The following is a 14,831-nucleotide window of genomic DNA, read 5'->3' as shown; positions in this document are numbered from 1 at the left end:
TTTTTTCTTAACCGATCTGACTTCCTTTCAGACTTTTGACTCGGTTTTTGTGAAACTTCTCGTTGCTTTATACTTTTTTTTTTACACTTCTTGTCAGGCTGAAAATAGAAGCTCAGGTAAAACGATAAGCGCAGTGGGAGCTTTATGGCTGTAACAGTGTGTAATAGAAACACTGCAGTAAATATCTGGTCTCAAGTTCAGTCTTAAACTTTATTTTATGACCCAGTCGGCCTATTTATACCTAATAAATATAGAATGAATCGAGAACTACTTTGATAATCAAGTTGTGGTTTCATTTCTTTTATTTAAATTGTTTCATACATTTTACTGTCCGAAAAAAAAGTCAGACAGTTTAAAATGATTTTTTTTTGTCTTCATTTATTTATTTGACTAATTTATTCATTTCTTAAATGCACTTAAAGTAACACCAGACTGCATGTAACCAAAAATGCACAGAAAAATGATAATAATTATGATGATAATTATTATGATAATGATGATGATTTCTCTGACAGAACCAGTGCAGATAAACAGAAGTTATATGACATCTCATCACTCAGCAGGACAATGATCTCTGACATACAGTCAGAGCCACTCTGAGTTCTTTGGGGGTTAAGAGGTGCAGTCGGTCATCTGATCTGACTGGGGGTCAGTCCACCTGCTGAAGACACTGAGCAGCAGAAGGCCTGAGAGAGAACCACCAGAGAAGACAAAGTATCTAGACTTCAGTCACAATGTTCCATTAAATATTAAATATATCTTGTTGGATTTCATGTGTCTGTGTTAATATGGCTGGAACTCAGACACAGTCCCTTCAGTTCTGATGGAAACCTCCTTGAGAGATTTGACAGTAGTCTCCATTATTTCATTTCAAACACAACATGAGCTCAGAGCCAGTCCCCCACACTGAGCATGAAAACAGGTTCAGACTGAACCACTGACACTTCCACGTGGAAACAAATCGCACTGTTTTCATTAATGTGATGCTGTGTGAGCTGCACACTCTTCTTTCTTAGCCGGAGCATCTTTCCCCTCAGCGTCTGGAGCTTTAATCGACTCCAGCTCAGAGCCAGCTGTCAGCGCTGACACCCTCTGGGCGAGCCTCTCCAGGACCAGATCAGCAGTGCTGGTGAGACTGTGCTGAAAGGACAGAGAGGAACAAAAGGACACGACATCAAACCAGATGAACAGAGACATTTGAGGAGGGGGGTTGCAGAAAAAAAAGAACAACAGAAATCTCAGCTCTGTGTGTTGTTTTAGAGGTGGTACAGGAGCTACCTTAGGCTGTTCTATGTTCAAAAGACACATGAAGAGAGACCTTAAAGGGAGAGTCTGTAAGATTTTCTTGAAAAACAAAATATAGACTTATACTGCTTAATCATCACCTTTGAGTTTCTACTCATGTGTGGTGGTGACTGCATCCGTTTAAAACTGCAATGAACAAACCTACAGACTCTACCTTTAATTGTGAACAGGACCTCATGCTAATATTTTTTCTCTGACGTTCATCAGTTTTGTTAACTTAACTTTAATGCAGAAAAAAAAAATCTAACTTATTGTTTCTGTGAATTACAGACCACACACAACCTTTAGACTCAGCCATCAGTTCATTTCTGCTGCAGTTTCTCCTTGTGGCCAGTAGAGGTCAGCAATGACTTCATGTCTGTTTTAATTTCGCTTCTCCACCATAAATAAAAACATTTCTCAGTTCATTACAAAGCCGTCATGTTCACCTCAGAGGCAGATGAGCAGAACAACAGTGGACACAGAGGAGGCTCAGCTGTGGCGCTGGTTAGCATCATGGGTCTACTCACCTGTAAGATGTGCAGTCCCTTCAGTGTGAGGACGGCCAGTTCCTTCAGCCCGTCCCCGGTCAGGTCCAAGTAGATGATGGAGAGCAGGGGACTCTTGAAGCTCCGCCTCCAGTGGAGCTGGAACTGTCCTCCGCCCGCTGAGTGGAACTTGTAACACAGGAGTTCCTGCATCATGGCAGACAGATAGAAAACACTGTTATCATGTCCACCTCCTGTTCTGTCCTGTCCTGTCCCATCATTTTTAATGGGCTAGAGGCACTGACAGAGCCAGGAAGTATGAAGAGAGAGAGAGATGGATCAGCACATTTTGTTTTCTGTCATTTAAAGGAGACATATTATGCCCCTTTTCCACAAATTAAAATAGTTCCCAGGTGTCTTAAAGACATGTCTGTGACATGCTATGATCAAAATGGATCAAACATCACAGCTCTTTTCATCCTCTCAAAACAGCCCTGTTCAGAACGGCTGGTTTCGGTGCCTGTCCCTTTAAATGCAAATGAACCACTGCTTGCCCCGCCCCTTCTACTGCTATCAGGTAGGGGTGGGATTATGCAAATTTGAAAACTAGTTACATCATTGGAAGACATCTGAGGGAACAGCTCGTAAAACCACATGGATTTCGACCTATTTTCTTTGTCAGTTCTCACATTTTGGGGGCTGGAAGGCAAGACAAACACCCAAATATATGTTAAAGAGCCTTCAAAGAGTGATATTTAATAATATGTCCCCTTTAATGAGTTTTAATGTTATTGGAAATGTAGAGTATCAGCAGTTTTACAGTGTTAAGCATTATGCATCACATGTAGTAGAGACAATCTGACCTGTCCATATGTCCCCAACAGCACCTCCATCTGTCCGTCAAAGTCCAGGTCGATGACTAGAGCACAGAGCACCGCGTCACACTGGTCACTCTCTGAGAGACACGCTGAGCGAGACAAACCACAGTCCTGCACATCTCTGACAGCACACACACACACACACACACACACACAGAAAGAGAGAGAAATGAAACTCTGCGTTCACACAAAGAGAAAGTGTGAATAAAGTGAAACTTGATGTGGTCCAGACCTGTAGACGACTGCCATCTCAATGGTGCTGGTCACCAGGAGGTTGTAGCTTTTCCTCTTCTTGCCTGGGGGGACAAAAAGCAGCCGTCCTGAGGAAGACTGCAGACAGAGGACGACAGAGAGACAAAGTACAACAGAGCACTGACGTGGACGTACCTGTGTCTCCGCTGGGCTCGGGCTGGAGGCTCAGAGGAAACAGCAGCACTGTAGAGATGGGACTGTCGAACTGGACCCGCCAGCTCTGCAGAACCTCTGATAAACACAAAACAACACACACACACAAAGCTTGATGCATCTTGTTTTCATTTACTAAAAATAAAAACATAATAGATGATCTTTAAAGCTAAGGGACCATGCAGAACCAGTGCGTATGGTCCAATTGAAACAGATTAAAATGTTGTAATTAAGTAATGTCCAATTAGTTTACAATTAATGTGATAATAATGTGATGATTACAGTCCTATGATAGACATTGAATATAGACTTCATATTTAGTTTAGTTTTAGTTTATTTGCACATTATATAGCCTGCATAAAAACAATGAAAATAATGAAATTAAACATTTTGCAGGAGAGGAAGAAGCCAAAAAAGGCTTATGAAAATGCCTCCCCTATGTAAAAACAACAGCAGTGGTTGTCCAGGTAAAAAAAAAAAAAAAAAAGATAATACAGAAATAACCAAATCAAATAAAAAACCATTAGCAATTTAGATAGAAAATGAAAGATAAAGATTGGCAGCTCCAGATGTGCTACAAATCTTGACTAAAGAATGATAGACTGTGAGAATATTAAACATGGTGCCTGATACAGTGAAGACAGAGCTGGACTGTGTGTGACATCAGCTGCTCTTTCTCACTTCAGACATGTTGGCAGCAGGAGCAGAGGGGCAGGTGGGTAACAAAGCTGAGTCCTGGTCCTGTTCATGCTGCCTTCACTGTCCCCTCAACACAGCAGTGGACCCTCATTACTGTTACCATTAACACCTGAGCCGGTCCAGCTGTGACAGGTGAAGTCTCCATAGTGACACACACTGCTCTCACACACTGCTCTCACACACTGCTCTCACACACTGCTCTCACACACTGCTCTCACACACTGCTCACACACACTGCTCTCACACACTGCTCTCACAGCAGGATGGGAGGAACAGGACAACTTCTTGTTATTCTGACTGGTGCCTGTTTAGGAATTCTTCCACGTTGGACTGCACCACTGTCCACACCGAGCTCAAAGACAAGAATATGACTGCTGCTGCTGTGTTTGTTGGAGGTTACATATTAAACAACCACACTCTGGACTCATACCAGTAGTGTTGATATTGGATGTTGTTATGGCTCACACATCACATCACATCAGGTAGAACACATCACACCCAGGCTGTCTTGTCACTTTTTCACTGTCCTGTCACCTGCTAATTCCCAAGAGAGCTCTGAAACTCTGAGTAGGTCAAATCAGCCTGAATAGGAACAATAGGCTACAGTTGTGCTTGAAAGTTTACATACCCTGGCAGAATTTGTGAAATACTATACTACAATACTACATTTCAGAAAATATAATTGATAATGCAACAAAACTTTTTTTATTCATTGTTAGTGGCTGGGCGAAGCCATTTATTATCACACAATTGTGTTTGATCTTTTTGAATCCTAATTAAAAATGCAAACATCAAAATGGCCCTGATCAAATTGATTACATGCCCTCAAAGTTTTACCCTGATAAAATACACACAGATCAACACAGATTGGTTTAAATGGTTACTCAGGGTAACTGTCCAGGCCTGTAACTTGACTGCTTGTAATTAGTGTCTGTGTATAAAAAGTCAATGAGATTCTGAGCTCTTGACAAACACCTGCACATTTCATCCATTGCTGCACTGACTTTGCTGGATTCTGAGCCGTGGGGAAAGCAAAAGTCCTGAGAGAGAGAGAAGGTTGTTCAACTTTATAAAACAGAAAAAGGATATAAAAAGATATTCAAAGACTTGAGAAAGCCAATCAGCAGTGTTCAAGCTCTCATAAAAGTGGAAATTGAGGGGTTCTGTTGATACCAAGCCACGGTCTGGTACCATCACAAAAATTTTGGTCAGACTCTCTGATGATCTTTTTTTTTTTTTTAATGATTGTGTTATTTCTGGATGTCTCAACAGTTTAATTTGACTCCCATTAAAAATAAGAGAAATCTGTTTTGTCTGATCACTCATGTTTTCCTTAATGATGGTTCACAGTTACAAAATCTATGGTATGTAAACTTTCAAGCACAACTAGACATTGAACTCAACATAGATAAAGGAAATTAATGCAGAAAAAAAATGTAATACTAAAATAAATGCAAAATACAAATATTTTGGGTTTAAAAGATGCTATTTCTGTTTTGTTTTTTACATTTATGCATTTTAAGATTTATTTAAATTTTCAAAGGTTTGTTTAATCATGCATGTCTACATCAATTTTGTAATTCAGTCATTTATTTATTCCATCCAGTCAATCATGCAGCTATGACTACTCCAGCTTTATACTGAGGGATAAATAGGACACAGGGAACATACATTAATAAATGTAGATATAAGGTTTGTTAATGTAGAAATAAGGTAATGAATGAAAACAAATGTAGGAAATTGTGGATAAACACATAAATAAATCTTCAAATAAACAAACAGAGCTGGAAATGTTTATTTAGCATTTCTTAATTTATATTCATGTTATATATTTTCCTTAAAGGGACAACGAGGAGTTTTGGAAAGCAAAGTGTTTTCACACTACATTTCCCATGAGACGGACAAAAGCCAAGAATGTTTTCATTGATCAAAAATTAAAGTCAGAGGTTTGAAGACGATCAGATACCGTCGTAGTTCCGACTATAAAGGCCGATACGGTAGGGTTATTCCCATGACCCACCACAAAACAAACCCACAGCATCCACAAAACCGAAAGTAAGGAAATGCTGGGCGAGCCAACCACTAATAATAACAAAATAACGACAAAGACAAAACGATATTTTTATCGAAGATGGAGCCATTAACAAGTGGGTAACGTAGATTCATCCACATTATATGAGACTTTTTCATAACCAAATACAAACTCCTCATTGTCCCTTTAAAAGAAGTCTGGTCTTGTGCACAGAAGTGTGACAGAGCAGAGCCTCAGCAGAGACACCGTGTGTTCACGTCACTCACCTGGCCCAGTCTGGTCCACCAGAGCCAGACCAACACAGCCGCTCTGACAGCCGAACGCTGAGATCCTCCGGCCGTCATCTAACGTCATGGTGTCCAACCACAGCACACTGCACGGAGGGACGACACACACACACACACACACACACACAGTCCATCTGAATACCTACATACAATATACAGGTGCATCTATGATGGAGGTCAGCAGTCTTCTCCATGATAGTGGAGCCACTTAACCGGACTAAGAGACCATTTGTTTGGAGTTAATCAGCTGATTAGAGTGTGACTTCATTTGGTTACAATAGTGAACTTTTTCACTAGATTCTAAGTTTTTGAGATACTGAATTTTGACTTTTCATTATGAGTCATATTCATTACAATTAAGAGAAATAAAGACATGAGATAGTCTGTGTGTAATGTATATAATATGAGTTTCACTATTTGAATCTGAACTACTGAGGTAATGAACTTTTCCATTGAGATGAACCTGGACACACATTATTTTTTTCATAATGAGAATTATTTGTTTTAACAGGACCTTATAACCAGACTTTTTATTACTAAACTCTAGATTATAGAACTTTATTAAGAAATATAATGTCATTGTCAATACAGCACTTTACTAATGTTTAATGCTAAATTTAACTCGTGTTTAAATCTGAAATTTACAACTGCAACTGTGTTTATTTATTCATGGTACCTGTTCATTGTATTTTCCACTGTATTTGTATCATTGCATTTATTGTATTCAGTATATTTTATTCTATTCTAAAGCCTGACCAGAGACAAAGACTGGAAATTAGCTGAAGCTAGACGTCTTATACTGTATGCATCACATTTTCCCATTTTCTGTGGCAATGTTGTATGTACTGTCCCTGTTAAATAAACATTAAAATAAAAAATATATACTGTATATGTCATTAAAACTAAACATAAATGTATTTTGTTGTGCAGTGCACCACAGTGTCAGCTCCTAGTTCCCTATCACAGAAGACCAGAGTAGGCTCCTCTCCTGTGGAACCAGCTCTCAGCTGCTTTAGACCTAAACTGGGGTCTTACCATGATGCAGTAAATACACACTCTCTCTCCCTCTCTGTTTATATCCTACTATTTCATGTCAGTAACTTTGTATTGATCTTTCCTGCAGTTTGGATCCTCCTCTCTGTGTCCTCATTTCCATGTATCTCTGTGTGGATCAGTAGCAGCATGATCCAGAGCTGCCACTACAGCAACTTCCTTATCAATATTATTATAATACTACCAGTTTGTATTTACCTACTAGTATTAGAGTTCTGACAATAAATGACTAATAGCACATACAACAACACAGTAATGAGTAATGTTATTCATTTCACCTCTATATCTCCATTCAAACCCACCACTCTATACAAATACAACTGAATTAAATTGAATTGAACTTTTTTTCTATCAATATTTTGATAAAATAGGTCAGTTTGGTTTTATAATAATCACCTGTGTTCTCACATGACTTCAGAACATCACACACTGTAACAAGAGAGATAATCAGTGACTGTGTACCTCTTCTCTTCTTTTCATTTCTAACACAATTTTGCTGTTTTTAAAGTGAAATGAAAGAAAAATGTCATGACAGTGACTCACAGGTTTCTGCTGGTGTCACTCACCACACACAACCCACCACACAGTGATATCAAGAGCTGGCGGAGCTGCACACACACACACACACACACACACACACACACACACACTCACTTGCTGGGCAGCTGCTGCAGCTCAGGGAACAGTCTCTCCACTGGCTGCTCTTCAAACTGGTGCAGGGAGGCGTTCTGTCACAAAACAAGGGAGTCGGGCTCAGTGATGCTCTGATATGAAGTCGATGACTCATCACCACTGCTGGCTTCAACTGTCTTGTTTCCTGACACTTTCATCCTCTATGTGACAGAACCATGTCCCATGTTGTCAGCTGTGGTCAAGGATACACTTTGATGTGATCTTCAGATAAACATCTACATGTCCATGTCTTCTCACACAATAGATTGAGTGAGATTCATTAATTGTATAGATGTTAGAGAGACAATTTGGAAATATAAAGGACATAATAAACATACACCAATTGTTTTGTATTGTGTTGGTCCCTTTTGCTGCCAAATACACAAAATGGTAACAATTAACTAGAGTGTGTGTGATTAACTACACGATCATGGATCCACATTGATTTGACTGATTGTGCAATGTAAAAAACAAACCCCATAATGTTGCTCTGCTACTGGCTTTGCCTCTGATACAACGAGGCATTTATTTTAATGACTTTTAAAGCAGAAGTAAGCGATATGTTTGTGTTAAAGCAGAAGTAAGTGATATATTTGTGTTAATATAAGTCTTAAATAGTTATATCTTCCGACAGCAATCACTTCTATAGAGTGTTTGGTCTGAAACACGGGTCTGTCAGTCACTCTGCTCTGCTCTGAGCCGAGGAGAAAACTTTCCTTGTATCCTACAACCTTTATCCAATGAGGAGAGAGAACGGCATAAAGGGGCAGTCCTCTCTGTGGGATGCGTGTGAATGTGGTGACGTAGGGACGAGGGGAGGGACTACTAACTCCATCGGCTGACAAGAAGTTAGCCAAAACAACTGGATCGCTTACTTCTGCTTTAAACATAATATATTATTTTTATACACAGTTCTATGTAGTTTTTACCTGTTGGAGGGCCGTGTAGCCGTGTGTAGAGGAAATAAAATAGAACCAGTTGCGCAAAACAAAAGAGGAGCCGCGCGCAACGTTTACCTGGCCGGTGGAGCAGCTTCAATCAGCTATAATGGGCTCGATACTGCAGGGTCACGCCCGTGTCCAGTGTACTTTCCCCGTAACACATCAACTTTGAGGACAACATGTTCACCTGCTGCCTAATATTTCCCACCCACTAACAGGAGCCATGATAAAGTTATTCAGTGTTAATCACTTCACCTGTCAGTCATACATACTGTAATGTTAGGCCTGATCAGTGTATGATATAATCAAATAAAGAACTATTTTGTAATAACACAATGATAAAGTATGTGCTTTTTTCAAATATATGAACTTTAAAATAAAGAAAAATATATTTAAAATGAATTCAATTAGTATAATATTTTCATCAAAGTTTCTCTCTCTCTCACACACACACACACACACACACACACACACACACACACACAAGCTGACCTCCTTGAACAGGTGGATCCTCTGGTCATGTCCACTGAGCAGGAACACAGTCTCTCTGCCTCCGTCGTCACACTGAACTCTGTCACAGACAGAAGAGGTTTAAGATGTTTGTTATACAGACACACTGTCATGTTCTCTATTGATGACACTAACACTCTGTCACAATAAACTATGTATTCCTCTCTCTCTGGGATCCTGTAGGAGCAGCTATCACCATAAATGTGAACAGCGTTAAAAGGATAGTTCAACATTTTGACAAATTGGCCCATTGCCATAATCCCTATAGTCATAGCAGTAGGTTCGTTACCTTTAATTGTCGGTGCAAGCTGTTTTTAGAACAGTGGAGCAGAGCCGCGAGCTGCTCAGAGCTACGCAAACTCATCAAATACACAATCCAACAACTCTGGTGGACAAGTTGTGACCTGCACATTCACCACGATATGAGATAATAACAGAACGTTACGAGACAGAGTTGTTTTAGAGGCAAACGCAGAGACTGCTGCTGAAAAACTGCCCTCAACAGAAGCACGCATCAGCGGTTTTGCATGAATTTACCTCGAAAACAACTCTGTCTCCTAACGTTTGGTTATTATCTCATAACGTGGTGAATGTGCGTTTTGGAGTTGTTGGATTGTGTATTTGATGAGTTTGATGAGGGAAACCAAGAAATCCCATTAGCCTCCGTAGTGTAGCTCTGAGCAGCTCTGAGCAGCAGTTCTGAAAAAGCTTGCACCAACAATTAAAGGTAACAAACCTACTGCTATGACTATAGGGATTATGGCAATGTGTTGTTGAATGTTGAACTATCCCTTTAATAACAGAGCTTATTGGTTCAGTGTGTCTCAGACTTACTCTGTGTGGTAGAGCTGGAAGGGCGTGAACTGCAGCTCCAGATTCAGACAACTCTCTGCTCACAAAAGACACACTAACATCAGAACATCTGTCAGACGGAGGAGGACTGTGGTGCACATCTGGATTCTGCTTCACATCTGGATTCTGCTTCACTCACGTGCAATAGACTCCAGGTTAAACTCTGAGCCGGGCTCGTAGTCGCAGTAGATGTTCAGGAAGGGAGTGGCTTTGTCCCCGGAGTCCTGCAGGAGACCAGTAACAACGCTGCACTCACTCTGTCTAAGATACACACACACACATGTGACTGATGACTGTTAACATGAGAATACCTTTATGAATGTGATGCCCACCACCAGGCCTCTGTTGGGTGGAGACTTGTTGAAGGCATCAATTGAGACAATTTCTGCATCGACTAGAAAACAAAAAGAGGGACAGATCACTGCAGCATCAACCAACACATCATACACAGAAGTAAAATATTAACAAATTATTAAGTTGACCACTTTTCATTTGAGTTTCTTTGGGTTGGGAACAGCAGCTGCCACTGTTCAACACATCTGAAAAATCTCCTCAGAAAACAACCTTCTTCCATCAGGAAGAAGATTCCATATAGACCAAAATGCAAAACACTTTAGCACTTTGCACTTTTTCTGGCACTTTAAATTGTCTAATGTCTCTGTATGTCCCTGTGTTGTCATTGTAATGTACATGAATACTCATTAGTATGTAGTTTATAAACACAGTTAAAATGTTTTGCTCATCATTGACCAACTGTATTTATAAACTACATACTAATGAGTATTCATGCGTTATAAATGAAGAATCCAGTATTTATTAATGCTTATGCTTAATAGTGTGTACTTATTATAAAGTGTTACCAATTTCCCTAACGCAGTGCTTCCCAACCTTTTTTGGCTTGTGACCCCATTTTGACATCATAAATTTCTGGCGACCCCATGACATGTAATCGTGGCTGTCAATCAAGATGCTCAATTGAAAGTACAGTTGTTTAAGATTGTGTGTGGTGTTTTTAATCATAATTTTAAAAAGAATAATAATTAGTTTTTTAAAAAAAGATCGGTCATTTCTTCCGGGGACCCCATTTGAATTCCAGGTGACCCCACATGGGGTCCCGACCCCAAGGTTGAAAAACACTGCCCTAACGGGACAGTTTACCCTGACCCCTGACCTGATCTGGAAGAAAACATGTGAGCAGCATCACACAGACGACTAATAACAACAACAATAACAACAACAACTTATAGCTTTACAGTGGAAAAAACAAAACCAATGTGATGTAAATAAAGGGTACTGCATACAACAGGTGTGACACTCACAATATATAAAGCAAACCTATTATAAAACATTGTATTTGTATCAGTCCCAGGTGGGTTTTGCAGCAGGCTATAAGCCCAGTCGGTACCTGGGATGTAGGTGAACTGGATCTCCTTGGCAACAGGTCTGATCTTGTGCTGCAGCTCCTGGTACCTGAAGCACACCACCTTCCCTTTGAGCGTGGCCGCCAGCAGCTCCTGCTCCCCGGCCTGACACAGGCCGTACATGTTGCTCTGGGACGGGAAGCGGCTGAAGCTGTCCTCCACGAAGGGGTACAGCTCCCGGGGCATCCTGAAACCCTGGCCCCCCTACAGCTTCAGCACTAGAAACACCCTGGCCCCCCTACAGCTTCAGCACTAGGAACACCCTGGCCCCCCTACAGCTTCAGCACTAGAAACACCCTGGCCCCTCTAACTTACAGCTTCAGCACTAACACACTGTAGTAACGTTAGTAGAGTCACGATGACACGAAGCTAACACAACAACTGTCGGCCATTCATTTTAAAACAAGCCACAAGCAGCGGCTTCCTGGTGCAGTAGTTATTATTTAGTGTAAAGAGAAGTGTTTCTATCTATTCACACCAGGGGTGTATCACATGAATTCCGCTAATGCAGCTCTACCATGGATGTATTATATTAGCTCTACTCTCTTTGTAAACAAAACCTCGGCGCGGTAGTGTGACGTATCGGACAGCTGTCGGCAACGTCATCATGGGTGCGCAGGTTTTAGATTTGCGTGTTTTTAAATGATTAGAGGGAAAGTGTTTCTTTTTGGGGCTTGTAGACTGAAGCATGTAACCTGAGGAGACATGAGGCTTTATATAATCTGAAGAAGGATTTCATTCTCTTCTTAACTTTCTGAAACCGAGGCGTATGTCACGCATGGCTACTTCAGGGACACCGGAAAAGTTGAAATCCTACGAATTTGGGGGGTTGTGGTGGGGGTTAGAATAATAGATAGATTGAATGAAGCATTGTATTATTTTTGTTCTCACTTATATTTTTTTAAAGGAAGAGTTGCACATTTGTGTTTATACCAAAATCTGTAGATGATTATGAGAGGTAGCCTATTGATTTTTGACCCATTTCCCACCCTTCCATGAACACACACAGGAGAAAACAAAATTGCCATATTGGAGCAGACTGGCTGGAAGCAGTCGACGTAGACGTAGTTTATTCAAAAATGCAACTGTGGAGGATATGGAGTCTCTAATATAGGCTAGATGTAGCTTTTCATGTAGGGTGCCCAATCACAATTCAGACATTATGATAATAATTCATAATTCATGGGTTCACAGTCATGACCCCATTGAGACAAAATGACAGTGAACTACCGTATACTATATAGCAACCTGTTTCCATAGTCAATCATCATATAACAGATTATTCTACAAAACTACAATACTGCATGTAATAAAATTTTATAGGCCTATTGAAATGTTGGCTAGGAAAATTCAAAAGAATTTGAAAACTGACTTTTTTCATCCCAGCTCCATTCAGTAGCCTAACATGTATAGCCCAGTCCTCACACTATGTTACATGAAGACCTGCTTTGTCCACCAGATGTCAGTGGAAACTCACTCGGTGGAAAGCTCCACTTTCTGCTATGAGATACAGGTTGGCCCAAGGCTGCTGGACTCACACTGATGAAAATCAAATGTACACGTCCAGTCCAGCAAGAAATGATCTGTTTTATTTTTCCTGTGGATCTGACAATTGCTGTGTTGTCCTGGAGGAAAGACACACCCCTGTGTGGAGTCCATATGTCTGCTGAGTCTACTAAAAATCAAATTGGTATTATTTTGTACACTGTTAGAATTAGCAATCATCTGATTCTATCTTCAACTCAGTTTACACCCAGTGTACCACGCTCATCATTCCTCTGCTACAGTACAGTAAGTCTAAAAAAACTGTTGTCTGTCTTTAAACTTCACCAATAGAAAACCTGAATGCATAGGGGCCTACGTGACTGTAGTAGGCTATATGCTTGATCCATTTCACCTCAGTATCAGTGATCAACAGTAAAATATAACCAATCACATAGCTACTGTGACCAATGAGATGATTACAAAACATGAACCAGGAATATCAAGACAGTAAAAAGGCAGTAAAAAAAGGCTGAGAATGAAAGTTTGCAGCACAAAAAAGCAGTTTTGCACACTCACTTTTGAAGGGAAGTTGTTTCTATAGTGGACGTTTATTCTCTGAAGACTTTCCAGACATCTCAGATTTCTAACTTCTAATCTCATATTCAGTGTAGTTGAAGTGCCAACCATCTACTTTAGGGATGGGCAACTTTGATGATGGACAGAGCCACAAAGGCTATGCATTCCACCACAGGCATACTGTTACCCTATTACTTAAATCCACTTAGCCTAAAGAAAAGGACTTCATACATGCTGATAATGAAAGTTTATTTTACCAATTTTCTCTTTTTCATATTCAAATGCATGAAGTAATACTAAATTAATTTTATTTACTTGATGAACTTCACACAAAAATGTCTATTTGAGTGTCAGTGGAGGTTTAAAATTCATCATTCTATAATGATACATGCGTTACTTCAGGCAGTACATGCAATGATCATGTTTAGGGCATTTCAACTCTGTCCTTTCATTCCATAATGTTTAGCATTTATTTGAAAACCTGACCCTCAACCACAAGTGGATCAGTATTAAGCTCTGTACTTGTACTGTCTCTGTGCACACTGCTTCATAATTTCACCTAAGTAGAAGGACTCCTTTTGTCCAGCAAGCTGAAGAGTAGCCCTGTGCAGGACCCCGGTGTAGTTATGACCAGTGAGTTTTTCCTTTAGTTCAGTGATGATAGCTGCTCACGCAGCCCCAGACTGTCATATTTGACCTTGTGTGTGTGAGTGGTTTTGAAAACTTCGTGTCTAATTTTATTCCCGAGCAAAGAAGAACACAAAGGTTTGCATTTAAATTCTGTGAGAAAAACAAGTTTTCCATCTTTTCAGGGAGACATAGTTTTCTTGCAGTTTTCCTGCTCTTTATTGTGTGTTGCCTTCAACCTTCTGTGGCATCACCCATTGGTTTGTGAACCGTAGACATACATGGACATCATGTTGGTTGCTTCAGCACGTCGATATGTCAGTATATCACAGGGTCAGTGTGTACTCTGTGGTCCAGCTACAGGACGATGGTCTTGAATCAAACTGTTACCACACACACAAACTGTTACCACACATGAATGCACTATAATAATAACACACAATGTTCCAGTCCCTATAACTGTAAGACAATAAGGGAACAGTCCTTTAGCATGAAAAATGCAGTGCACACACAAAACATCTCAACTGCCCTTCAGTGCAGACATCAGCACACATACTCTGTTGCACTTACATAAACAATGACCACTGCAGCAGTACAGTGAAATATAATAGAAGTAATATA

The 14,831-nt window shown here is 40.2% G+C and overlaps 1 protein-coding gene across 2 annotated transcripts; it reads right to left on the bottom strand.

Moving 5' to 3' along the window:
- Nucleotides 1-78: 78 nt before the first annotated feature.
- On the bottom strand, nucleotides 79-11,756 carry kptn (kaptin (actin binding protein)). 2 transcript variants are annotated; one of them, XM_085798729.1, is made up of 12 exons: nucleotides 11,507-11,756; nucleotides 10,413-10,495; nucleotides 10,241-10,325; nucleotides 10,084-10,138; nucleotides 9,232-9,310; nucleotides 7,781-7,854; nucleotides 6,053-6,159; nucleotides 3,038-3,133; nucleotides 2,883-2,946; nucleotides 2,636-2,771; nucleotides 1,815-1,979; nucleotides 79-1,140 (listed from the first exon to the last, which is right to left on the bottom strand). In XM_085798729.1, the coding sequence occupies exons 1-12, from the start codon at nucleotides 11,706-11,708 to the stop codon at nucleotides 976-978; spliced, it is 1,311 nt and encodes a 436-aa protein (XP_085654855.1). In that variant the 5' UTR covers nucleotides 11,709-11,756; the 3' UTR covers nucleotides 79-975. The 2 variants fall into 2 exon arrangements, with proteins under 2 accessions (XP_085654855.1, XP_085654856.1); XM_085798730.1 differs by having other exon boundaries at nucleotides 729-1,140; nucleotides 2,883-2,936; nucleotides 3,028-3,133.
- Nucleotides 11,757-14,831: the final 3,075 nt, after the last annotated feature.

Source organism: Trachurus japonicus, chromosome 14 (assembly GCF_045865225.1).
Source record: "Trachurus japonicus isolate A0001 chromosome 14, Traja_1.0".
In the NCBI taxonomy this organism is placed as follows: Eukaryota; Metazoa; Chordata; class Actinopteri; order Carangiformes; family Carangidae; genus Trachurus; species Trachurus japonicus.
This window is presented reverse-complemented; position numbering and strand designations above follow the sequence as displayed.